The following is a 27351-nucleotide window of genomic DNA, read 5'->3' as shown; positions in this document are numbered from 1 at the left end:
CTCTCTTTCGTTTTGTCCACATGGTGATAATATTCCTCCAGATAGACAGAGAGACGAATCGTTCATCTCTCTCTTCACCTCTCTCGCTCTCGTGAACGGGTCAGACGGTTGTCCGACTGGTCAGCACCAGCGTCTCCAGTTAGAAAGAACAGAAATGGGTGTTTGAGCTGCTGGGAATGTTCATATTCTGAGGGGGAAAATAATGAATGGAGAGTGAAAAACACGAGAAATATGGACATTCCTCTGTCATTTTTTACTGTCCGGGGTTTCCACCATGTGGGTGGCCTTGGAAATAGTTGTGCTGACCTTTCTAAGATGAAATGGGATTAATGGCTAATGTGTGTGTGCGTATATGTGAGTGTGTGTGTGTGTGAGGGGGGTGTTGAGGAAATACTGTAAGCATTTTTCTCAATAACAATGCGGAAGCGTGGCTGGGGAGGAAACCTGAAAGAAGAGGTTTGCCAGGATGGACAAGGGCGAGGAAAGGAAACAACAACAGGAAGACTCTCAGGCCGCCACGGAACATTGTGGAGCAGCGAGGGCGTCCACGGAGCCGGGCGTCTGCAGTGAGACAGCAGGAAACTGTTTCTGCTCAGCAAGAGGCTGCTTTTAAATCCCCAAGTGTGTGTGTGTGCGTCCTTACATTTGGTACACTGAGTACTAAAATACTAATCCTACAAGTGAGGACGTCTTTGTAAGGTTGGGCAACTGTGGCTGGGCTTCACTACTTCAAAGGCCTGTTTGAGGGTTCAGACACAGTTTTAAGGTCGAGGTTATCATTGGGTTTAGGTCAGGGTTAAGGTCGGGGGTCAGTTCAGATGCTTGGGGTTGGTAGGGAGCAAGGTCATTTATTTTGTCGACGAGAGTCCCCACAGTGATAGAAATACCAGAAAGTGTGTGTGTGTGTGTGTGTGTTTGGTGCTTTTACATTGAGAGATTTACTCTTGAAGCGAAGGGATGCATTTATCCTTTACAGATCACTGTTAATTAATTAATAATGATTAATGCTAATTCTCCAGCTAAACTCACACTAACGGCCCCCGTTTGTGGGGCCATTTCTCGTCCTCTCCCCCTCCAGCTGTGCAGTCCCTCAACAGCCTGAACGACCAGATTGCGAGCTTCATGGTGACTGGACCGGCGCCAGTGAAAGAGGAGGAGGAGGAGGTGCGCACCTTCTGTCCTCCGGAGAAGGAGACGCTCCAGAAGTCCATGACCCTGATGAGGCACCTCCTCGTCGACGCACAGGTACGGGGAACATTACTTTCCAAAACTGAAACCTGCCGGTGTCATATTTTTACCCTGAGAGTTAAGACACGGAACACAGACCCTTTTCCCCTGTTTCCCCACCATTTGGACAGTGTGTGGAGCAGAAAATCCCATCTATTTTCAGTCTTTTCTCCTCTCCTCTCTTTGTGACCGAGCGGTTATTTGTTGTGCCGATCGAGAAGCAGAAGGTAACGTGGCATCAGGGACAGGTAGAGAAGCCAGACCGAGGCCACTGTGACAGATTTATTCTTTCTGGTGAGAGTTTCTGATCCTGGGATGAAGCTTGATGAAGGAACGTAACAAGCTCCAGCGCTTCAGTCCAAGATGACTGAGCTTCTGTGCTGTTGGCAGGAACTAAAGATTCAAATCAGGCCCAGTTTAGCTGAGGACGGTTTCAGGCGTAACTACTGGTGGAACCTCCAGTACTGTCCATTTCTCAGCGTTTTTATTACTCAAATTGAAACTGACGCGTTTACAGCAGGTCGTTGTCATGTCACCAGGGACATTATAGGTGAAACACCTCTGAAGAGGATAAAATCCCACTGTTTATTAACACCAGAGGCAAAGAGTCATTTCTTTTTATTAATTCATCTGAACAAAACAAGCAGGCATAGATCAGCAAAGACAGCAACAGTAGCTCCTGGAGCTGCAGGAGGCCCAACAAAGAGTTGAAATATACGTGCAAAAGAGAGGGATAATCTACAAAGGAAAGGTAGAGGAACAGAGAGTGGGGCTGTAAAAGACAATAACAGAAAATCAAAGAAGAAACAATAGACTTTACAGTTAGGTACATATTTCCCAAATACTTTCATGTGGCAGCAGTGAATTAAATTCATTCCTGCAGAGTTTTGCCAGCTAAACTTTGATGTGGTGCTTCTATTTAAATGAATACAGGCTCCACTGGGACTAAATTCCGCTTTAAAATAACCATTTGTCACAGACTTAATGTGTGCTGAGCTTATCCACTAATGCTGCACTTAATCCCCCTCATAAATTGCTGAATAACGTGATCTGGGAGGAAAAAAGACATGCCGGAAACAGAGAAAATCCGAGTTTGTGTGAGCACCTGGCAGACCCGTAGCGCCATGTGGGAGCGGTGAAAGATGAAGAGTGGTGTGTGAGAACAGCTCTGGAGCCATGTCTCCTGAAGATGCAGCTCATGTTTAGACTCCAGGAAGTAAGTCTTCCTCCAGGTAGCTCACCTTCAGGAGCAACAGAGGCTTTCTATTGTTTTCTCCTCTTTTGTCGGATACATTCAGCGGCCCTTTCCCAGGGAGGAGGCGAGGATTCGGCTCCTGTTGGGAGAGGCAGGATCCCGTCAGATCCCGTGCTTTTTCTTTATGTTACTTGTCACTTTGGCCTCATTATAGCTGGAATTCTACAAAAATTAAATCCCTTGACAGCGCCAAACAACAGTAAACACTATTTCTTTCTGAGATAAGTGATTGGTGTGCCAGAGCCATTAGAGAGGCGTCAAACGTAAATAAACCCCCAATGTTTCACACTTTCATTAATAATTAATAAAAATAACATTTAATAATCTGGGGGCAATAACAGAAAATCCTGTTCACCACACAGAGAAGGTTGGAGGAGGCCGACACGTTAAATGAACCGTGGTCCATTTAAAGGGGACCAAAGAGGTCTTTGTGTACTTTAGAATTCAGCTTCAAAAGATCTACAGCGGACCCGTCCAATCCACCAGCTGAGGCTTCATCCGGACGTTTGCTCGGCCGACGCCGGTGTTCTGCAGAGCCCGTGGGCCGCGGCCCCTGTTGTGGAGGCACAAACTTAAGAATCCAAAGTCCTTTTTTGTTCGGCGCCGACAAGCGATCGGAACACGGTGACATCATCGCCGACCCGAGGCGGGTCACCACAGAGTTTCTGTGGACGCTTGCGTTCCTCTGAAGATCCATCTGCCGCGCATCCTCCAGTCACGCTGGGAGGAGATCGACCTCTGACCCTCCCTCCACCTCCTCCGCGTCCAGCTGAACCTGGCTGGGCCTAAATTAACTCAGCCGCCACTCATCCGAGGCGCGGGGGACGTTGATTCCGACCCACCAGGATCCCTTTTCCTTCCTTTTGTTATTTTTTTTTTTTTAAATAAATCCACACAATGAAAATATTTTCTAGATTGGAAAAAGCTCATATGTGTGTGTGTGTGTGTGTGTGTTGCATAAACAGCACAGGTTCCTGGCGTCTGCCTTGCGTTTAGGGCCTGTCCTGGTCCCCACGTCCCCGTGGCTGTTAGACCAGATATGGTTTATATTTTCTGCACAGATTAGCCAGAACTTCTCGACCTTTGGACTGGATCGCGGGGCGGCACTTGCCGGCTCGTCTCAAAGGATGGAGGTGGCGTAATGTGGAGGAAGAGGGAGGGGCAAGTCCGTCTGGGGCCTCAGCTGACCCGCCTCTACGCTCTTCTTCCACATGCATTAAACATCACCCGGGACCCATCTGCCCCCTCAACCTCCTTCCTTGCCTCCACCAGGCTCTCTAATAGGTCCTGCTCCACTGAGGGCCACTCAGGCGGTGTCGCTATAGCGATAGCTTATTAGGGCCTGGCTCAACCCCAGAGTGTGATAAATGAGAATGGGAATTGGGTAATTTGGTTCAAAGTGGGTTTTGTCTTCATCTGTTGTGTGTTTTCCAGCAGTCCAAATTAGCTCATCCCAGTTCGCCGCTCCGGCGCGATGCTTGAATTTGGGGAATGATTCTTCCTCACGGACGGCAGCTCGCTCGGAGGGGAAGCCATTATCATCGGTCATTTCCATATTCTAAGTAAGGCTATTCACGTTGCTCTTCCAAGTCTGCTCCATCTAAATGAGTCGAAACGATTTTCTTTGTGGGAATATTTATCGAGTGGTCCGGGACCTCAATGTGCCTGTCAAAAAATGAAGTCGGCTCTTTTAACTCTTTTTTTTTTTTTTAATTGGATGTCCAGTTGGTGCACTATTGAAACCTCAACTCATTTTGGAAAAAAAAACATTAGTTCTTTTCCGGATAGGAATATTAATGTGATGATTATAGGACAGTAAATATCAGTATGTCCTTTGGGAAAATAGATCTGAAAGGGGCAGATTGTAAAAATACTGATACTTCTGGGTGGGCGACTCTGTCTGACTCACATCACCAGAACTTTCCACCCTAATTTTGGTCAGTCGGTGGCTTGGCGGCGTGGCTTTAGCGGTCACCATGGCAAACAGCACGGTTGCCATAGCGCCTCCATTTTAGACTGCAATCTGATCAGCCAAGTTCGAGAGGTCCAAGGTCAAGGTCTCTAAAGGAGGTATAGAAATGGGGACCCCCCCCCCCCCCCCCCTGCAATGCACTTAAGACCTATCAAGGATGCAACGTGTGCAGCCTTCGTCTGCAAGCATGACTCAAACAGCAAAATAAGTTCTTTTTCCATCTTTCACTTAGAAAAAAAAGTTGAAATGTCAAGGATAAAGGAATGAAATAGAGTCCTGACAAAAGAGTCATCCTTGAGAATCCAACATCAGCACATTGGTGGTTGCTTCTTCAAAATGCTGCGCAGATGACACTGCACTTTGGATTTGACTTTAGCAACAAAACAATACTTCCTCCTTTAGCTCACAAACAGAGTGGTTATGAGTAATGGGTCTTTGAAGAGATACGACCCTGAAGTTAGCTTGGGATTCGTAGTGTCCGTGTTGACAGTTAAGGGGGAACTTAAAGGAAAATAAATCCCTCATGCTGAGCGTCTGTTTGTGTGACTGTGAGTTACATTAACCTGTCTGACACCCATGATTAAGTTTGTGAAACTTTATTTTAAAACTGCCACAAAAAGTTCCACTGACAGCGTTGAATTTTGACTTTATTCTCAAGATTTTGAACTTTTGTCTCGAAGCGTACAATAAAAAAGAAAGAAATTTACCTCCTTCTCATGGGTGGCCCCAACAGTCTTCCGTATTCTTTTCTGTTCTCCATGGAGACCGCGGCATAAAAACACCACCAAACTGCTCAGTCAGTCACCTGATTTGAACTTAAATAGAGGAGTCCGGATGCTGGTATCTTCTTCAGACAGACCTGCTCTGTTTCCTCGTTATAATAAAAACCCAAAACACATTTTATCTTATTTTGCAGTATTGTTGGTCAGTGCTTTTAGCACAGTCAGGTTCAGAGACGATAACAGATTGATTAAGAGGTTGTGTTTGTCTTTGCCTCGCTGCCCCCACAGATCAGACGTGATGTTTAGAATAACCATTATGAAAATTCTGTTTCATCTGCTCCATTTAGCTTCTATTTTTATATGTGCATAATTAGCTTGTGGTCACGTTAGACATATACCTTTATTTTGAAAACTGCCACACTGGACGTGTGGAACTAGCCCACCAGGAGAGGAACTAAAAGACAATCTTAGCGAGAGATAATGGCCCAACCTCGCTCGCACAGCAGACCCTCTCGCTGCGTCCCCCTGCTCCTTTCCCTCACAAGTACTTCTCTCCCAAAGATCGAACAAATTACCCTCAATTTCAAACAAACATGCTTTCAGAGCTGCTTCGCTCTGTCTCTGAGACAGACATGTGCTGTACCCATAGCTACAGTGTTTAGCCGAGGCAAGCGCACACCCCAGAGGTTCACTGCAGATAAAAATAATGAAGCTAGTTGTGCATGTAAGAGTCGCTGTTGTCTCCGTAATCTTCCCAGGCCCTGGGACTGTTAGCTCCAACCTTTATCTCCACTAACTATTACATCTGCTACATGCAACACAGTATCCTTGGTAACAGACTGCAAAGGTTTATTTAGTAAACTCCACCAAGATAATGTTTGAGACCTGATGTAATGAGCATCATGACGAGAAGTTCTGCCGATAATAAACAAATGACACCTTTATTTCTCATATTTGGAGTTACCGTGAACATTTATGAACCCAGTGATAGAAAACTCTCACCATATCACCCAGTAAACCAATAAAACTCAAAACAACCCAGCAAATATAATTAGCAGTACGCAGCACAATAACCCATTGAGATGACTGACACGATCAGCACCCATTGTTAATGAATGATCACCAATTATGGAAGATGAAGCGGAGACATGCACAGCTCTCTGCTCCAGTCTAGGATTTAGCTGGAGTTTGGAGCCGCCTGTCTGTAAGTGCTCTAATCCACGATTTGAGAAGCACTTGTGCTGCTGTCTGGGCCCCCATCCGACTCCTCAATTATTCCCTCTTGAATGAGGGTTGGAGGAATCAATAAAGAAGCTAATAACATGTGGCTGGCTAGTGCCCATCATCCTTAGAGTTCCTCTCACTAGTACCACATCCTTGGCTCACCATCCATCCATCCATCCATCCATCCATCCATCCATCCATCCATCCATCCATCCATCCATCCATCCATCCATCCATCCATCCATCCAACAACCTGAACTCACTCACTAGCGGCTCTGTGCTGGGTGACATAAAAGACCCATTTGAAGGTTTCATTGGGATATTAGGCCAGTAAATATGCTGGCTGTAGGTTTTTCCTGTTGCAAACAAACTGGTGTGTCTTTCGAAGACCTATAGATTAGAATTCCGTGTGTCTCCATACCTCCATCGGAGGAGCACGCCTTTGTGGAAAATAAGTGCTCCGACTGAATAACCCAGAGGGGGGTAACTGCTCACTCATCCTCTGGTGCAGAGATCTGAGGCGCTGCATGGCTCACATCCCTAATGTGAATTCTTCCCAGTCACAAGACTTCAAAGTCAGCAGAGTGTGTGATAATCCTGGCAGCCAATCAGCCGTCCATCTGTGAATGAAACTATACAACCATATCTCAGAGAAATCTCGCCTCCTCTGGACTCTGAGATCTCCTCTCGTTTCAATTTCATCTGTTTGACTGCAATGACAAACACATTTTCTTCTCTAAACAGTTCAAATTTGCTTATCTGTTGGACTTTAGTATCATAGCATAACGTGCTGGTGATCTTGGGATCATCTCATGATTGAATCACCAGAGGAAATGGGAAAGGACAGTTTTCCAGGAGTTATTCTGGGCACGACATCACCTACAGTGATGGCATAGTTCCTTTTTTTTTTTCTAAATGTGTGAGGGGGGATTTTGAGGACTTGACCAGACATTGGAATGCATCCACACCAAAAAGGAAGCTGTTGTGGCTTCACCTGTTTCTGAGAGCCTCAGCAGGACGATGAATCACGGATTCTATTTTAAAAGATTTCGGAGGGGGGAGGTTGTTGCTATGGTGTCGCTACAAAGACCACCAGAAGAGAATTTTAGTTCACCTTGCTTTGAAAATAATAATTAAGCAATTAAGACAAAAACAAGCTTTTTTTTTTCTTCCATTGGGGAGCTGAGCTTGAGTGTAATACCAGGTATGTCCCGTGGGTGGCAGCAATATGCCACGTGCTATACAGAAAAGTTAAAAATTAAAACAGGAAGTTTAGATTGTCGCCGTAGCTGCGCGGTTTAACTGCCTTTATTTCATTTTAAAATGTCAGACAACTATAGGCTTCCAAGTTACGGATTAGATGAGCTGCAACGTGCCACATTTTTATCCTCACCGCCACAATGCTGCATCTGCTCGCATGTCAATGTATAAATAAATATGTTTAAATGTATTTTCAGTTACATTTACGACGTTTTGTTACATTGCTCCAGGAAGATTGTGCCCATTTCAGCCAGCAAGCGCTTGTTTCCAGCTCTTCTGTATTTTCTTCTTGGCAGCTGTTGTCTTAATTAGGCAAACATCCAATTCAATTACGCCTTTAAAGGATTAAAAATAGGACATCCTCGTCCTCATATTTGCATCCTTTTTCCACCCAAAGGTTTTTATTAAAGAGGTTTTTAATTATTATTTGCCTGTTATGTAATACAAAAAAAGCATTTTTTTTTTTTTAGAGTTGTCAGGGTTTAAGCTGACTGCTTTCCTAATCGCTGCGCCTCTTTGACTGAGTTTAAGGTGAAGGTGTCCCACCCGCTCCTCGCCTTATCTTCATTCATGTCTCCTCCTCTGCTTCTCTCTCGCCTGCTGATGGGTCCTCTTATACCATTTCCTGGCTTTCTGTCACCAGAGCTGTATTTCGCTGACTCTGGGCATGCTTGAGCGTCTTTAAATTTAGCGTCTCCTGATAACTCCGCCTCGTGCGATAGATAAATATTAAACTGGAACAACTCTTATTCTCTCTGCTGGCAGATGTGCTCTGATCCCCGGAGTCTTTTAGCACGTGCCAAATCAGCAACTCTGTTGTTACTAATAGAGTGAAGGAGAGGTCTGTTTGTCTTATTACCTGTCCTTGGATCAGTGTGTACATGTATGTGTGCAGACAGATAGATTTCAGTTTTTAACAGTGTAATAGTTTTACAAAAATGAACCTCTTGTTTTTATTTTTAGCACAGATTCACACAGTTATCCTACAAGCCTGTTTCCATGTATATTATGAGTCTAACGTTGACCGGACGGGGTTTGATTGGTTGTGGCTTCCCGGGGATGCGTTTGGATGTCGGTCCTGTAATGTAGCATCTGACTATCTGGCACAAGTTGTGAGATGGTTGCTGATAAGCACGTGGTGGGATTTTGAAATCGGCCGCAGATGGCTCATATCTCAGCGTGGCCGCGGCAACGAGACGTCAGCTTAGAGCAATATCCTGAGGCAAGGCTGCAATTTCCTATATGTTTGAGCGGTTTGGAAATCGATCTTTTTTTAATAACGGACGCATCTGTCTGTCTGCTGCCTTGTTTGTTTGTTTCACTTCTCTTTGTGTGATATCGGTGAGAGACACCGCGCGAGCTATGTGTGTGTGCCGCTATCAAGAGGTGCCGCACGTCAGGCGTGAGGCAGAAAATTGATGGAACACGCAAGGAAATCCTGGTTTTCCTCCAACTGAAAACAAATAATAAGAACTCAGAACATGGGGGCGATGTGCATCTCCACTCCTGTTTCATTAGTCCCAAATTACACAGACGGAAAAACCCAACATCCATTTATATCGCGCTGATCTTTTGATTGACCCGCCTGGCGGTGTATTTGCTCCAGTTAACGGCCTCGGTGACCTCTTGCTGCTTGGACCTCCGAGGATTTTCTCCGGTTATCCGGTTCAGTGTTCGAGGGGAGATTGGGGGAGGACTGTATTTGATCCGTGACATCCCATGAATGCTTGATTGGATGGGGAGCTGGGGAGTTTGGTGGCCAGGTCGGTGCCCTCAGCTCTGCGGTGGTGGGTGGATCCTCAGGATGTCACGGCTGCGTGTCGCATCCAATGGGTGACACGCATGATCGTGTGATGCCGTTTCTGATGTGCGGGGGCCGGCGTGGAAGAACACATGGTGCTCACTGATATGACCAGAAGAGCTGATCTTTCCCTTTAGTGTCGGCAGTGAAGACATTCCTGGCATGACTGAGAAGAGCAGCTGTTACATAGAACGGAGAAACCTGTGGGTTTTCTCGAGGTGGCGAGAAATTCGAGAATTTGTCGTCATGGTGTCGCCATCCCAGACGATCGCCTCTCCTCGGGCTACCTCTCTCTGCATTTCTGACTGTGTTTTACACGATGTGTAAGCCGGCTGTTCCTCAACACGATCCGTCGATGCACAATCTCGGTGGAAAAGCCCGCATTTTGCCTTTTTGGCGTTGACCACGCCCACTTCGCAACTTTGACCAATCAGACAATAGGTGTCCGATGCCGCATCAGAAAACATCTCCTCGGATGATGTGTCCAGAAGCGACAAGAACTCCCAAACCACAACAGATGAATTGGAGCTTAAAAACTCTTTTTTAATACCATTTATTATCAGAGGGGTGAGCTGTGGACCCGGTCCAGATATTAATTGCTTGCTGTAACACAGACACTATGGTCGTATGCAAATTCGGACCCCTTTGTGGTGTAAAATGATTGACGTTTACCGAAAAGAATCCAATAATAAATGTTATGTATTAATTAACTGGAGGAAATGGAAGTGACACCAGCTAACATCCAGGTTCACAGGATCTATTTGAGGCTGCGCCCAGGTCGATTACCCAGCCGGAATAGAGAGCGAACAAAAGCCGTTTAATTCCTGATTGATTTTGATTCATATTAATTCTGATGAGAGAGGCCTGATGACTTCAGGATCAGCCCGCGCTTCGTCCGCATTCATCAGAAAAGGTCAGTTTGGGCGTTCGACTCTCTCCCAGCGCCGCGCTGCCGTTCTGTCTGCAAAGGTCAGAGTGTCGCAGTATGTAAACAGCAGAGTTACAGAAAAAAATCTGTCTCTGTTACGTATTCAGCACGTTGCGAGAGCTTGAATTCCAAATTCACGAGCAATAGATTTCTCTGGGAAGGCATCATCGTTGCAGGAGCCGCCGAGAGTCCTGGAGGTAGAAGCAGCACACCCCGTTCTGGTCGGGATCTCTCACTCAAATGATCCATTTGCTCATTTATTTCCACTTTTATATGGCAGTAAACCGTAGGAGGAATTCCACATGTCTCTTTTCTGGTCAGATTTCAGTGGACCGCTCTGGTGAATTCAGGCCAAAGGAACGACCCCACGTTGAAAAGGTCTGATAATAATGAGCAAGATCTTTAACTGTGAGCTGAACTGATCAAAACCAACCAAACAAAACCCGCTCCGTCACACTGGCGTGACCAGGATCTGAACCGCGACCTCCGCGGCGGCGGTAATATCAATGTTGTGACACGATGAGGCGGCGGAACAAATGAGGCAGAAACATTTCCACATCGTCAAATTACGTGGAAAGAGAGAAAAGTTATTGCATTTTTCTATCCCGCTCCACGCATCCCGTCCAAGCGGAATACTAAAATGAATTTGACGTATTGAAGTGCGTTTCCCGACGCGTCGTCGGCGCGGACGTTATTTATGACTCCGTTCTTCTCTTTGATAAGATCTCGCCTGAACATGATGGATGAGCTGCCAAATTCCCCAATGTTGACCGGAACGGAACGCTGCTCTAATGTCCTGCCGCGTCCCCATCATGGATTATTCATGGTGTTTGCTGAGGGTGTAACCTTAAAGAACAAGAACAGGTGGAGTTTTCCTGCATTGATCCCTGCTGCTGTGCGTCTTTCTCACTCATCAGCCTTTGAATTATGAAGCCTCTTGTCGCTGCATGTTAACCTCCCTGAACTTGACCTTAAAAGGGGAAACTTCAGGGCCCATTTTGGATCTCTGTGGATGCAAGAACAGGATTTCTGGACTCTTTCTTTTCCTCCTCTGGTCCTCTTCATCTCTGTTCCTCTGGTAATTACGCTGCACTTATCTGGGACTTTCCTCTCATGAATGATTCTGCGTGCTGCCGTTTCTGACGCGGGCAGTAAATTATGGCGATTACGGCCATGAATCACGGTCATTCTTGTCTTGATCGATCGCCCGTGCGGTTCAGCGACGTGCGCTCCCTCTGATAAAGGTAGAGTCGTTTGATCCCTTTGAGGTGTGCTGAGGCTTGTGATCAAGTTTGCTTTGAGGTGAAATCGATTTGACGGTGGATAAAAATGGAATTATTAACTGCTGTTGCACCAAAACGTGCCGGCAGTACCACTGCGTTATAATTCTGCGTTCTTTGGGTGCTTTTATTGTGGGGAAAAAAGACAAGACACCCAAACTAAAGCACTTCCCTTAAAGTTCCCTTAAAAGTCCAGTTTGGACAGTCTGGTAGACTCTAGTGCCGAAAACACACAAATAATCGACACTATACCTCCTACGGTGGCTGCTGGGGAACAAAATTGACTTTTTTCTCCCCCCCTCCACCACGTGTTTGTGCAGGTCAAATGTTTGTAGTCATTTTAGCTATCTATATCAATAATATATGCTGGGAGTCAGAATTGAGTTTTGATTCTGAAAAATTAGAAATTCATACTCAAAGTTCATGCTGTGTACAAGTCTAATTTGTCCATTCTGAGCTACCATAGCAACATGAGGAAATAACATTTTAGCACCCACAGAGGGGGACCTGCATCAATATTCTTATTATGCAAATAAAGGGCACTATTCAATATATTGGGACACTGGCTATATTTGAGAGGTTTCTGCTGTTTTTACTTTAATTGCCCATTAAAATAAAAAGGCAGATTCTGGTTTATGAAAGAAGCGAAGATGAGGATCCGACCCTTCACAGTCCAGATCTCCACCTCGTCCAGCAATTCTGGGGCAAGTTGGAAATGAAACAGATCTGTTGTCTAGTTTATGGAAAACCTTTGGCTCGAGCTGCAGAAGACATGAAGGAACGTCGGTGCTGAAGGTCTGAGGCAACATGAGATGAGCGAGGAACTGCTCGGAGCAGCCGTCCACATTTCAGTTCTGGATTTACAGAACTTCCAGGACTTCTAATAACGCGCATGGTGAATAAAAGAATCTGAGAAAAGCTTGGAACAAAAAATTTAAGTCCAGCGTCAGTGCAGACGGATGAAGGACGTCTCCAGCAGGAAATGTGAAGCACCTGAATCTTGTGTATTGTGTTCAGGCTTCAGCCAAAGCGTACTCAAAGTACAGCACGAGGGGGAACTTATTACTTCAGTGATGAATATTTAATCTTTCCTCACTTCTGACTCCTGGAAGCAGATTCCCGTCTCCATAAACGGAGCAGCTGCGTGATTGACACTTTGGTTTTTACTAACCTTGTACCTGCGCTTATTCCACTCAAGTAAAACCTGCACTTTTCTCTGATCATTGGTGCTTTTTTTACCGTGCTCACTGAGTTAGAAAATCAGATTCAGATGCAAAGCGAGCGGACGAAGTCCGACCATGTGGAAATCTTGGTGGTAACAGCTGGGAGGCGCGCTCAAATGCTGCTGCCTCATCACCATATTGACAACACTTTGGATTAGTCTCCTTAATCTATTATAGATTTCGTAGCATATTTAAGCCTATCTTCCACCGCTCTATTAACGCTGGCCTTCCCTCGTTAGCTATTCACTGACCAGAGTGGCCTCATCACATCTGTACTAGCATCCTACATGTTACAAGGTAACAGGAAAATCGGGCATGTTCGGCAATCTAGAGTCATAAATATTGAACAATAACTTCCCAAACCCAATGAATAATATATAATTCTTATTTTGCATCGTTCTGTAGATTAACTATTAACAGTTTTACAAATGCAAAGCATTTAAACAAGGCTGCAACAGCATACGCAGCCTGGCATCTCTGTAGCTGTATGCCATTATGATTTATTATGTATCGCTGATACATAATACAGGATTTACATTCTAGATGTTGAACAAATGGCTCTGGGTTCCACCTAGCAGCAGAGATCTTGTCCAACAACCACAGTAATTTCAATACATTTGCACTGCAAACAATAATATTTCCAGTGTATTGTAAGGCCCTTAAGCAGCGCCTGTGCAAGGACTCGTGTTTCAGCTTCTTAGAAGTGATGTTAGCACGGGGTTATCGCTGCTTACAACCCAGATCCAACTGACCCTCCCAGGCAGCGTGTTGGAGTGGAGTGCACAGCGAGTGTTCCTTTGTCCTAATTAAGTTTGCTGTGCTAAAACATGCCAATTGGAGAATGCAGTCTTTTGGTTCTTTAATACATTATGGGCAGGACTGTTAACAGATGGTTTCACACGGTCTGTAGTTAATGCTTTGGTTGTTAAAGCATGTTATGGCTCCATATTATCCACTCTGTTTCCAATAGAATGCTATCAAATGTTCTGCTCAGGAAGGTGATATAAAGTTTATTGTCCTTTAAATGTGTGTGTTCCTAATTTAAGACTCCTGGCAGTAGCCCATGTGGTGGGTCTGTGTGTCTGCCGTGGTGCTCTGATTTCAGGAAGAACCGGCCCTCCTGGTGACTGGTGGGTCAGGTTTAGCTCATTTGAAGCGATGCAAACAAATACTTATACCCTCAATTCTATCTAAATCTACAGAGATCTGTGTATCTGGTACAGCAATGTCACCATAGTGTTGACACTTTTAGCGGGTAGCACCGTGGACATGCATTCAGGGGACAGGTGAGTTGGTGACTCTGAAAGGACCTCAGATGTGCATGTGAGCGTGGTTTTTATGTTAGCACCGTGATACGAGCTGGCCACTTGTCCAGTGTCTACCCGAAGGCAATGGATATGGAAAAAAGAGTGATTGAAGGTGGTTGAATTGGCTTCAATCTCAACCCACTTTGACGTCCACGGCTCTTGTAAACCACAGGCGTTTCATCCTGAATTGCAGGAAGGAGGGGGGTCGAGCAAATGAGCAAACAGACGGCACAGGTTGGACTTCATGATGAGAAGCGTGCGGCGCTTTATTCAGACAGAGCGAGCATCGCTTCACGCCTTCAACCCACCAACCGATTAAATCCTGTTGGAATTCTTCAAGCGAAAACGGTTTTATGTTGAATTTATGCCTCGAAAATCTTAACAATTAAACTCACGATTAAAGAAAGAGGAAACAAGAATGCTACTATCAACACCATCAGAAAGACTTTCATCGTTTTCCCATATTCCCACTGATATGGGAACTGTTATTTTCCCTCCCTTTGTTGTTGAAGAGCAGAGAGCTTGTGGTCCGTGCGCTGTGCCTTTGAAAGAAAATGGTTTTGAACAGATGCATCAGGCCAGCCAACATCACCCCCCCACACAGCATCTAAAAGCAGCTCCTCTCGGTTCTCGTCCAACAGGGGGACGGCCACAGAATACTGAGCAGAGGGGACAGGAGCTGTTTCCCACCGAAACACTCGCTCTCTGTCTCCTTATGGCTCTCTCCCTCTCTCAGGGATAATTATACACACGTGTGGATATGCACAAATAGCCTAATGGAGTGTAAAGACACCGTATTAACGCAGCACTGAAAGCATCAAATACGCTCCCATAGAAAGACGGACCATCTGTGAGTCCTGAGGCCACCAGCCAATGACCTCGCTGAGGACTCAACAGTTGCCTTTTGTGCCGTGGTTCTGCCTTTTACGGGTCTTCTTTTCTAGGTGGTGTTCCAGCGTCCCGGACTCGCTGAGGCGTTCACCTCGGTCTTGTGTATTTGCTCGCCTTCTGGCTCGCTGCCTTGATGCTAAAGGCTTGTTTATGTCTAATACCAGTGTCGCATCGATCGGTGCAGCACGCTGCGTTTCTTTTAGGGCCGCAGCCTGAACTTCCTGAACTTCTCACCTTCTCGGTCTGACAGCAAAGCCCCTGTTTTTGAGCCAGGGCCAAAGATATCGCCGCAATTCTTCTTATGGGGAACGGTCCAAAACCTTTAGCCTGGTGGTGAAAGCAGAAAGATTAGAACTCAAAAACCATCACTAGCCCCTTCCCTTTGTGTCAGAATGCCTGCAGAAGCTCCCAGGGTTCACTAGATTTCCTGTCCAGTGATCCGTTGCCGTGGACACATGTAGGAGGTAACGTGTGAGGTGGAGAGACTGGAGGATACAGATATTTTGTATCAGCGCATATTGACAGTTTAATAGGCACACAAAAGCTCACACTGTTTTTAGCCGTTCTTGGAGATGGAATTTAGAGAGAGCTGTGAATTAATGTCATTTTCTGTCAGCGCCAACAAAGAGCAGGGAACTAATCTGGGAGGTTTTGGTGAGGAAAGGGGAGTTGTGGCCAATCGTCTGGACTTAAATAATCACTCATTCAGACTTGAGTCCCCCCATAAAGACAAATATTTTCATTCTGCCTCCTCTCATTCCTGGACAGTGTTTTGTGATGTCTTTCGTCACGTCAGCGTCATTTTCCAATGTCGTAGTTCCACTCTCCTTTCCGCTTCCACCCCATAAATCCCGGGGGAGCTCGCTGCCCGCCACCTCTGCAGAACTTGTCCTCTAACTTCTCCCCGCCCCTGTTGGAAACTGATGAGACCAGATCGAGCTGCCCTGCTGGTGGGCTAGCAGCCTTTCAAAATGCATGATTTACCCCCACGCCCGCCCACCCTCATCTGGTCTGTCAACAGTGTCGACCGGCCTGGAATGATCGACTGTGTCTAGGCTGCAGACGGGGACGAGGGGAGATGTACTTGGGGGATTTAGATGTAATCAGCAGCAGTGAAAGAAGATGCAGCAGACTCCAGATTGGTTTTGAGGAACCGTAGAATGCAGTGACGCTCAGCTCGGTCCGTTCCATTAGAACAAAACTGCTGCCAGCCTGCGAGTGACAGCCTGTTTCTGACCATTCTCTTGACTCACTCACTTTGGCTGCAGCACATCAACCGCCATCATCTTAGATTGCATGTGGTAGAGAATACCTGCATACTTGTGTTCACGTCACCATGTGACCCAGCTTAGCCAATCACACGAGGACACGTGTTGGAGTGAATTTTCACACATGAACCAATATATAAAGTGTGAATATTACTATAAATGGGTCGAACCATCGGAACGTGTCCCCGGTAGCTGTGTGATTGGGAGTAATCCTGCAGAGCAAACGTTTTCCAGGAACGGGAGGGCTATTTTGTCGACATCGTGAGTCATATAGGGAGATACACAATAGTTTCCAAGCATTCAGACATTGTCACGAAGGATCTTTTGTGAACAGCTCTGTATTTGCAGTCGGAGCACGATAGATTGGAAAAGCATTTTGGAGTTTTCTGCATCATGGGAAAACGACTACGGTTATTGTGACAGTTTTCTCAGGCAGTGTTGTGCAGCTCTTTTCTAGGCTCCCTTTCATCGGGGAAAGTTCTGGTGCTGACAGCAAAACAAGATCCTGTCTTTTTTTTCTTCAAAAACTCAATTTTTTGGTGAAATTATATTGAAGGATGGTAAAAAATACAAAAAACAACAAACCTGGAGTTGTCATCAGTGGGGCCCAGCACCACAGCACTTTATTGGCTGCCCTTTCTGGATTCTATTGATGAGCAGGCGATTGTGGTGCAGCCTGTAAGTTCTGCATTGCAGAGGCAGCAACTGTATCACAGAGCTCAGGCTGAAGGCGCCTTTACTTTTTGATCTGGAGTGACTCTGCAGCAGCGATGCTGACGTACACGTATGTGAACGCAGGAAGTGAAACAACACATCAAGCAATACGTTCCTTTGTCAGTCAGTCACGACGTGAAAGACTGACTCAGAAATAGGGCTCATTCAGCCAACACCCCTGAATAATTACCAATCCAGCGACCAGTATGCCCCGATTCACTCCAGTGACCAGCACACCCTCACAGCTTGAGTTATGGGCCAATTATGCGATACCGATATCAACAGTGTTCATAACCTCTAATAAACCAGTGGGCATCACAAAAGGACTGCGGAAAAGAGGAAAATTCTGCCAAAGGGAATCTTTTGAGTGCAAAAACGTATTACACAAACATAAAGAGCCCCATTGTATATGCAGCATTTTCCCTCTCGGCCCCCCACCCTTCTCACCTTAGGCAAATATGTACGCAAACATATTCCAACATGCACACACTCCTGAAGGGAGATGACCATACAGATGTAAACACAAACATCATCTGCAAAGACTCAGACATGGCGTCTAAATGAATAGAGACGCAGCTCATCCATGAGATCGACACAATTAGCGCTCTTATGTATGTGTAAATACCGCATGCATGTCCCTGCCCGTCCTCCCCTGTGGCTAATGTATCATTTACACCAGTGGGGTCGTCTATAAATAACAACGTGATGTTCATTTGCTGAGCGGGGGGTGACTTGTGTCTGGACAGATGGATGAGCGGCTGGTCCTCCCCTTCCCTGCTGCCTGCAGTAGGCGGTCAGGTATTAACTCATGTGATAGAGGCTTATGGTTTGTAGCCACTTCCTCAGTGTGGTGGTACTTACTTGCTAAGTTCACATAACCTTAGAATCAACAACACATCTGAGCTGTGAAATGAGGGGGCGGACTTTTGACAGCCGAACGTCAGATTATAGCTGAGTTGCCGTTATACGTGGGGGAAGTTAGCGTGGAAGCGATCTTAGACAATGGTTCCTCCTTTAAACGTTCTGCGACGTAGCGGAGAACTGGTTGGACAGATAAGTCGTCCAATATGATAATTTTGTTTTCCAAAGCTCTTGACTCAAAGGTTTAGAGACATTTGTGCGCATGCATAGTTGTGGGGGTGGTATATCATTTCTCTGGTTTTGGCAAAGTTCCCATTATGTAAGTCTATAAAACGGGCATCTTTCTATGCATCTAACATTGATTAGCATTAACTTTATGATCAATGCGTCTTTTTAAAAATTGATAGTTTGCAAGTGCTGCACGTTTGGCTGCTGTAGTAACATCAGAGCTAGGAAGCCGTTTCAGAAGCCAAACCTTTACAGATTTACCGTACACGTGACATCCGTCCTTTATGCTAACAGTTAAGGCTCGGCTCTTGATCGTCTACAACACAATACCTGATTTTCTCGAGCAATTTTTGTTAGATGTAACTAGATTGAAAGGATGGAGGGGAGATTTTAACCTTTTGTTAATACTGACTGCTGCAGTATATACGTATATACACTGCTACTGTATATTAGCATCCAACCATCTGTCTGTTGTATCTGTGCCCACATGACAACATCGCTTGCTTGTGGTGCTTTAGCTTCAATAAAACAACAGCCTTCACAGCCCGACTGCAGCTACTTAACACCAGACGTCTCTGTGGAGCTGTAAAGAGCAGAAAAAAAACATTCTTTTTTTTATGTCCTGTGAGTGATCAGTCTGATCTGTTTACCACTGACCTTCACTCTCAGCTGCACACCAGTCTGTAGCTGTTACATATCTAAACAAGGGGACAGAAATACAGTCGGACTTTTGAGCTAATGCTGGTATGTGTGACTCTTCATCATCAGAAGTGGTGCAAGTTGTGTCCATCACTGAGCAGAGGGGGCATTGTTTTATCTGTTTTCTATTGCGCACTTGGCGGGGGGGGGGGGGGGGGGGGGAAACAAGCTTGGTGATGAGGGCGTGGACATTAAAAGGAGTGAGGCTGATGAGATTTAGATGCATTTTGCATACAATCTCAATGGGAGACCACATGTGCTGGTAGCAGAGCAGCTCCCATTCAGCTGACGGTGAGGCTTCTGCCCATGGATTTAAGATTTCACCATTTTCCAAATAAATATTGAGGGCGGTTGTTCTTTGGAGCCTGCTTCAGTGTGAAGAACACAACACTAGTAATGTATGTACAACGGTCAAACGTGAGATCCATGAGTGGAAGTCTGGTGTTAGCACATGTGTTTTCTGTACACTGTATGCAAAATATATGTAATATATGCCCTCAGCTCTATCTCACCAAAACAGTGCCAAAAGGGTGGAAATGTTGATAGTAAAAACAAGATACAGACGAGAAAAAAGTCACATAAACTTTGTAAAGATGGTAATTGATGAAGTGTGAAAAATGTATAATTTATTTTTGACTCCCCACCCCCCCACTTTACTTGCTTGTTTCATTTCCTCACAGTGATTTTCAGCTCAGTTTTTCTTGTTGTTTTTTTGTTTTTTAATGCAGACCTATTTCTCAACACCAAATATTAGCAGCACTACTGTGGCTCCCGGACAGAACAGGTTTAAACCAGACTAATTTGGTTAAACAACGGTTCATAAAGTGAAGAAATAGTGTTGAAAAAAGCACAGAGAAGAAGAGTAGAGCTACTTTTAGAATTCTCTCAAGCACTTAACGTGCGGTGAAGCCATCAGATGAAGATGCAACACCGAGATAATGACTGAAGTGGTGAGAAGACACCATCAGAAGAAAAGTAAAAGGTCGCTACTTCAGAACTCATAAGAACAAATGGTTCCATCAATTTCAGCATTCACTTTTCCCACGCAAACCAAAACAACAATAAGTGAATGTAAAATCTTTTATTCTGGCGGTTGCATCGCTCCTTCAAATATCCCTCAGAACAGGAAAACAAAAATAAACACATAAAACACAGTGAAAGTCCTATTTTATTTATTTTGGTACATTCTTGATAACAAGTGGAAACCCCATAAAAACAGTGCGCGGGCGCATCCATTGCTGCAGTGTGTGTTGTGCGGCCTGGCCATACCTCGCTGTGATGAAAGGTTTGTTTGCATTGCTATTATTGCTTTCCCTCCACACCCGCTTCTTTGTCAAACTAATGATTTCCTTCCCTTTTGTGCACAAGTGTGCACAGGGAGGTGCGCGCCGCGTAAACACCGCGAGAGGAGACGCCGCAGTGTTTCACTGACCTCTGCTTTCGCAGGACAACTGACGCGTTTCGTGCGGGTTCGATCGAACCTCCACAACGGGGGCTGCGCGTTGGCTCTCTGGGGCTCTGTACTCGGATGGTCTAGCCCGGTGCCACCCCCCCTCCCGCTCTGGTGAATGGTACAGTCCATTTAAAAAAGGTGCTTGTCATCTCTCAGTGCTCTGTGTCCTTTCAACAGTCAGCTGCAGGGAGCACATTTCACAGGGGCAGTGCTGGCTCTTCAACACACGCACACACATCCACACACACCCACACTCACACGCACACATGCACACACACACACTGTCATGCTCCGTTACAGAACTCTCAGACACACAAACGCGCACCCCACACGCGCTCTGCGCTCCTAGCTGATACACGTTTTCCTCGCCGGATGTCTCCACTTAAGGAAGAGGACAGAGTGTTGTGAGGATTTAACTTTCCCTCAGAAAGGGAGTGAGACTGAGCAGGGAAGGAGGGGAAGAAGGAGGGTTTTTCTTTTTTCTTTCTTTTTTCCCCCCCTTGAATGTGGGAACACCTTCCCCCTGCAGGAAATGGTCAACTTGTCAGCATGACACCTTGTCTGGATTGCCGTGTCTTTCTCAGGCGAAGATCGTGAAGATGATGGATGACAACAAGCAGCTGGCCCAGCGCATCGATGGGGCCATCCAGTCGGCCAGCCAGGAGGTGACCAACCTGCGGTCGGAGCTGAGCGCCACCAGCCGCAGACTGGCCGAGCTCGGGGCGAGCGACTCCCCCAGCATGCACGAGAGCCTGCAGCACAACCACAACGGTAGGAGAGGCCACACACTCCTGCATGTGTGCGTCCACGTGTGAATCTGTGTGCATGTGTGAGCTGGAGTCTGGACATTCTTTGCATATCTAGATGTAAATGTAGGAGGTCAGGGGGTCTCTTCTGGCTTCTGTCCCCGAGCAGTTGGAAGCCTCTCATGGTGAATAATTAACCTCATGAACCTTTAAGAGGGAGCGGTGCTGCACTTCAGCAGGGGCGGACTGGTTAAGTTACAACCCAAGACTGCAGGTTCATTCAGTTCTCTTTTGAGTAGGCAAGGGATCGGTGTCTCTGGAGGAGGAAGAGAAAGGGGGGCTGGTTCAGGGGGTTGCTGTAGGTTACTGTTACCGAGGGATGCTTGAATGGCTGCCCAGCCTGCAGAATGCTGTCCTCCGTGTGCTCATCCTGCAGCTGCTCCGCGTGCTCTTCCCCAACTTTTCTGCAACTCCGTTTGGCATCGAGGCCGGCGGCAAACGCGCCTTCGCGCACGCCTCCCACCGTTTCCCCACGACAGTCAGCTGATGCAGCGTGAACCCACCGATCCGTCTTCGTCCTCCGAGACGAGGCTCATTCATTTTGCTGCCCTCTGCTTTGCGTGACTGCGGTGTCTCTTTAACTCTGAGGCGCGCTCGCGCTCCGACTGTTTCCATAGCAGTGTGCGTACCGGTGTGAGTGACGACACGCATTCCTCCGGGAGGGTTTAAGCACTGATGTCATTGTCCCTCGCTGCTCCGCATGAGCCGGGCTGATGCCTGAGACGTGCACCCTCGGTGGTGAAATCGTGTTCATCAGCAGGGAACGGCTCTTACATGAGAGGCGGAGGGATATGAGGTTTCTGAGTGTTTAATCCAAATGTGGTGGTCTGGCTGAAATGACAGCAGCTGTTTCGGGGGAGTTTATTGAAGTACTGTTGACGCCAAACTCCAGTGGGCTCACTCCTACCTCCATTTGACCAACACATTTGTTTCCCTTTTTTTTCTTTTTCTTTTTCTTTTTTTAGATCTTTACAAACCAAGCCCCCCTCCACAGACACACACACTCTTCCTCTCACAGCTGCTCTTTACAAGTCCAGTGTGAAGAATCCAACTGGCTGGGATCAGCTCATTCATCACCATGGTTCACTGGCGTCCTGTGGGTGGCTGTTCAGGAGATGCTGCCTGGCACTTCGTATCCGGCTGTGCTAAACAGGCTAATGCGGCTAATGAACATGCAAATGAAACGGAATGTTTAAAAAGCCTGACCTACACACACATGCACACACACAGGGTCCAATTAGCACTCTCTGCCTATCCCTGGCCTGCAAACATGCGGTTCATTAAATTCTGTCTGTAGATGAGTAGGCTACGTTTATGATAGCATAGCCTTGCTCAGAGAGAGCTGCTGAGCAGCATGAAAGGTGAACTCAAAAGGCAAGATGTAATCACGACTTGAGCTTCTATTGTTGGTCCATGTGCACGAGATTGATATAGTGCCTGTTGTACAGTTTATATTCTCATCATTGCCTTGGCTTTCAGGTTGTTATTGTGGTGCCCTCAGGTTCACCGGGTGGTGAACAGATTATAAATGGGTGGTGCAGAGATTGGTGCTTTGGTGCATTTGCAGCCATTTTTCAGGTCTCTTTGTGTGGACTCTGTACGTTACCTCCTCACTGTGAGTCCGTGAGCGTATGTGTGTGTGCCCTCTGATGGACTGGGGACCCGTTCAGAGTGTATTCCTGCTGGGATAGATTCCAGCACCCTGACGACCCTAATTAGCAGAAACATGATGGATGCGGATGCACAGCACATGAGGTTTACTGTAGCTACTGTGAGTCCATCTGCCTCCGTCTGTTCCAGGATAGTTTAAAAAAAACACCCCACTGTCACATGCTTTTATTTCACATCCTCCCCTGACAGCAGTGGTGGAGAAAGCAGTGATCCCAGGATGGATTCATTACATCAAACACACACATACACACCCGGCAGGAACACGCCACTCTTCAGATTCACATTTCTGACCAGCTACATGAACATTCGTGATGGTAAAACTGACAGGATCCATGAATCCTGATTCTTAACCCAAGGATTAGGACACCCCTGTTGCTAAATACGAGCCGTGGCCGTAGCTCACATTTATTGTGTAATAACACCAGTGTGTCTCCTTGATACTGGCTCATTTCCAGTATAATGAGACTGGGAATTTATCAGGCTTGTCCCCCATTCATCATCTCAAATTATCTTCATTATCCTCGCTATGTTTTGCAGGAAGGCCCTTTTATTCACTTTATTAACCTGAATCCGGACTCTTGCCAGATCCTTTAAGTTGCCTATTAATTGCAGCCAAATATGAAAGATCAGCTGTTTAAAAGAGAAGACACGAAAATAGAAACCTGGATAAAGAATCTGGGTTGGAATTATTAATAGTATTAATTCCTATTTACTGTTTTAGAAGAATTAAACCTTTCTCTTCAGCTATTTATTTGTCATTAATTAGGGAAACGATGAAAGGGGCAAGCAAATAGTTGGATTTTTGTTGAACAATCTCCAGTTGAAAATGCATCTTTTGGATGTTACTCATAGATAAAATTTCAACTTGCAAAAGTTAAAAGGGACGTCTTTTTCATTCACAAAACAACTGCACATAAACGACCCTCTTCTGGCTAAAGCCCGCTAAAACGTTTTTAATTGTGTCATTCCAGTGGGGATTTAAAAAAAAAAGAAGACGGATCTTCCATGAAGGGCAACGTGAAACATCCAGACTGATTTACAGCAATTATGTCATTAAGCAGAGAAGTCTGTTAATGAGCAGATGACCTCTGTGTGTTTTTCACAACTCTGCTCCCTCAAAAAAAAAAACTTGATGCATGATTAACATTCAAAATGAAACTAAGATTAAGAAAGGTGGAAGAAGATGCAGGATTATAGTTCTAAGTGCATCTTTTTGATTTTATCAATAGACAGATTACACACATTGTTTTGCTACTGGGTGAAATGCTTGATGGTTTTAATTTTCATGCACGAGTGGAGCGGCGCTCTGCTCAGCGGGGCTCCTGTCAGCCTCTGTACTCCACAAACATCCTGCTGTCACTTTATTAGAGGGACATTCCTGCAGAAATGCTTCATTAGCAACCAGAGCTGGGAACTGACATACAATGGTGGTCACGTGAAACAGTCATGTGTGTTAAAAGTTGATTTATATAACACACAAGGGGTGGAAAGAAAAATGCAGCCTTTAATTAGTACAATATAAAAAGTATTATTACTTTAGTTGGGGCACCTCCAAGCAATGAGATGGTGGAGTTTTTGTTTTCTCTCTGTGGTGAAACAGCAGCCAAAAATGCCCTGAGGTGGCAAATAGGAACAAACGGAGTGTAACAGAACAGGTGAAGGTAAAGGTGGTCAGTCAAAGAGGAGGGAAAAGTGTTCACACTACATGACTTTTAACCTGCAACAAATTGCTTGCTAACAATTTCAAACCCGGTTCCATTTTCATTCTGACAGCCAGCCCTCGCTCTCTGTCCGCTCCTCAAAGGCTGACTGGCACATCAAACCCTCCGACAGGTCTAAAAGAGAATGCTGGATTGGACACCGGCGTGGTTTGCTCTGTTCAAAATGTCCTTGCTCAAAATTGTGCTGAGAAGTTGTTGTACACATGCCTGACCTATAGGTGGCAGCGTACTGTGAGTACAAGAACAGTTAATAGAGGTCGTCAACATACACACCTGCACAGAAACAACTATTGAGGGGCATTTTCTTAATAGATTTTTGACCTATCGTGACCTTGTTTATCAGTAGAAAAAGTGCATTTAATAGATTAATACCTGATGCCTTTAGTTTAGAACAAATATGTGTTATGTGGAGGATGACGCAGCACTGTTGGCAGTTGAGAAGATTAAGAACAAAATATAATTTTACATGCAGGAAAAACAAACAAGTATGGTGTTAAGATGCACAGGCAGTCCAGTTCACCAATATTGTGTCGGCTCACAGCTTCACTGCACAAGTTGTAACAAATTAGCTCGTGCCCTCTGTAATCAGGACATTTCTCCAGTAGCGCCCCTAGTGGCGAGTGTTTTTATTACAGGCCAGCGCGCGAGTTTCAGGGTTTTCTAGAGTTGTCAGATTTATCATGAATGTGGATTTTTGGCTTTGAGTTAGATGGTGTATTCAGGAATCAATAACGTACTGCATTTCCAGGGTCAAACCCCTTTCCACAAAACAAAGCGCAAACTGATGATTTTTATTTTTCAGTTTCCCAGAGAGGCACCAAGAGTTGAGTGTAAATTACAGGATTTCCAGTAAATTGCATTTCCTGCTGCCTTTTTGGCTGCACAGCATCTGGATAAGCGCACAGGCCATCACCGTTGGCCTCTCACCGTCATTGATTCGATGAAGAGGGATCGGCGTTTGACGCCTTTCCAGCTGGATGCATTCAAAACAAAGAAATTACCCCCCCCCACAAAATAAAGTTTCACAGAGTGGTAATAAAAGTCTGCGATTTGTTCTTCTCCTGCTGCTGAAATTACCAGCAAATTCAATTGCACGTCCTGATGGAGCTGACGTTTGATTCCCTGAAACCTAATGGATTGTGCGAGCCGGGGAATAGAACGGCATCTTTTACGTTAATGGCGTGTTTCATAGACATTTATTTGACGGTTACCCAACAGATGGCTTCTCATCAGCACGGCCCTCAAAAGCGCCAGTGAAAATGCAAATCCCGCAGTCGCCTCCGGCTAAACTTCATCAACTGAGCTCCCTCCCTGACTTTTGGAATAAATCTGAAAATTTGGAAGGGACCAGCGCCCACCGCAGGTTGTACGGTATTTCAGATTGGAGCCGCCTTGTCAATTTAATTATTAAGGCTGCAACCTGATCGTGCGGTAATTATGGACGTGTAACGCGTGTTAATGATGAGTGACGCCTGCAGCCACGTGCTCTAAGGTCGTTCATTTACACCTGCGTGTGTCAGACCAGGTGAATTAGATTGATTACAGCACGGATGCAGTGACGTCCCCACACACAGAGCAGGAAAGTGATTTAAGCCGTCCTCATTTCATACAACACTTAAAACTTCCATTTGTCTCTACACAACACACATTTATCTTTCAAATGAACTCAAACTCTTGTTTTTTTCTGTTTGCATCAGTTCCATCATGCGTTCATGACTGTGGGTCCTTTGTTTCGCATCGTTGGCAACGGCAGGGGCGGATGGGACAAAGAAGAGTCCCCGTAATCTGGGACAATCCACACGTTTGGTCATCCATCCAGGATGAAGTGCACGTGGACCGCTGTGATGAACTGTGGTAGCTGTGGTTGAGGAGAAAATAGGCTTTTGTGCAGTTTAAGAGAGAACAGATCATAGGTGGTTGCAGTGACATGATTGAGCCCTTGTGGAAACATTAGTGTGACAACTAGCTAATTTGATGGTCCTCCCATGATTTCTTTATTACCTGCACGATCCTCATTTTCCTTTTAGGAATGGGTCAGGTCCTGCTGAAGCTTTCTTTCTACTAAAAGGTTTTAAGTGGGTAAAAGGAAACAGACAGAGCGTACATACTGTTGTTTTTTGTTCCCCCAACAGGAGTGGACTAAATCTAATAAATGGTCACCAGCCAATCTGGGCCTTAGCTGTTAGCATCAAGGGCAAGCACATATTAGCACCGTATGTCTTGAATAAATAATGGCAGCACACATGAGAGCATCCCTCACATTGTCCTTTCTTAAGCGCTGCTTTTCCCGTCATGCTGTTGTATGGGACGTCTCTCGGAGCAGCATCGCCATCACCATCCGTCCTTTCTACCATATGTTCCATATTGTGAACGCAGCCGACAGCAAATGGACCTTCTTTTGCATGTTCTGCTCAGGGGAACGCACGCAAACACATTAGGACAAATTTCCTCCTCCGGATAATGTAGGCGAGCATGATTTATAACTGTATTTGTGCCAGTGGTCACCGTGGTAATGATGAATGAGAGCAGCAGTGTCGGTGCGAGAATACGGAATATCGCCGTTACATCACACGCTGTGGAAATGAGCAGCAAGAGCAGACAGATCCTCTCTGCCCCTCCCCCCCCCCCCCCCCCCCCCCCCACCCCAGAAGACAGGCTCCTAATAGGCTCAGGTAGAACATGAGGGAAGCCTGTGCTCGTTGGCAGCCGTGCCCCACCCCAGGTGATTTTCAAACGTTGTGATACGGTGAAGGCTTTGGTTGGTGGGGGGGGGGGGGCGCCGGGGGGCTCCCGGAGATTTTGTCAGCAGTTCTTCTCAGACAGGGGATGGGAAGCCATGA

The 27351-nt window shown here is 45.9% G+C and overlaps 1 protein-coding gene across 3 annotated transcripts in view; it reads left to right on the top strand.

The window, feature by feature from the left end:
• The window catches only part of LOC130529682 (kazrin-like), a 101054-nt gene that overhangs the window by 9492 nt on the left and 64211 nt on the right, over positions 1 to 27351 (top strand). For all 3 annotated transcript variants that reach the window (XM_057040144.1, XM_057040143.1, XM_057040145.1), the window contains exons 2-3: positions 1079 to 1245; positions 20898 to 21084. In XM_057040144.1, coding sequence (XP_056896124.1) covers positions 1079 to 1245; positions 20898 to 21084 — 354 coding nt within the window. The remainder of the gene's footprint in view (positions 1 to 1078; positions 1246 to 20897; positions 21085 to 27351) is intronic.

Source organism: Takifugu flavidus, chromosome 8, assembly GCF_003711565.1.
Source record: "Takifugu flavidus isolate HTHZ2018 chromosome 8, ASM371156v2, whole genome shotgun sequence".
NCBI classification, from domain to species: Eukaryota; Metazoa; Chordata; class Actinopteri; order Tetraodontiformes; family Tetraodontidae; genus Takifugu; species Takifugu flavidus.
Note: the sequence above shows the minus strand (reverse complement) of the source record. Positions and strands in the feature narration are given on the sequence as shown.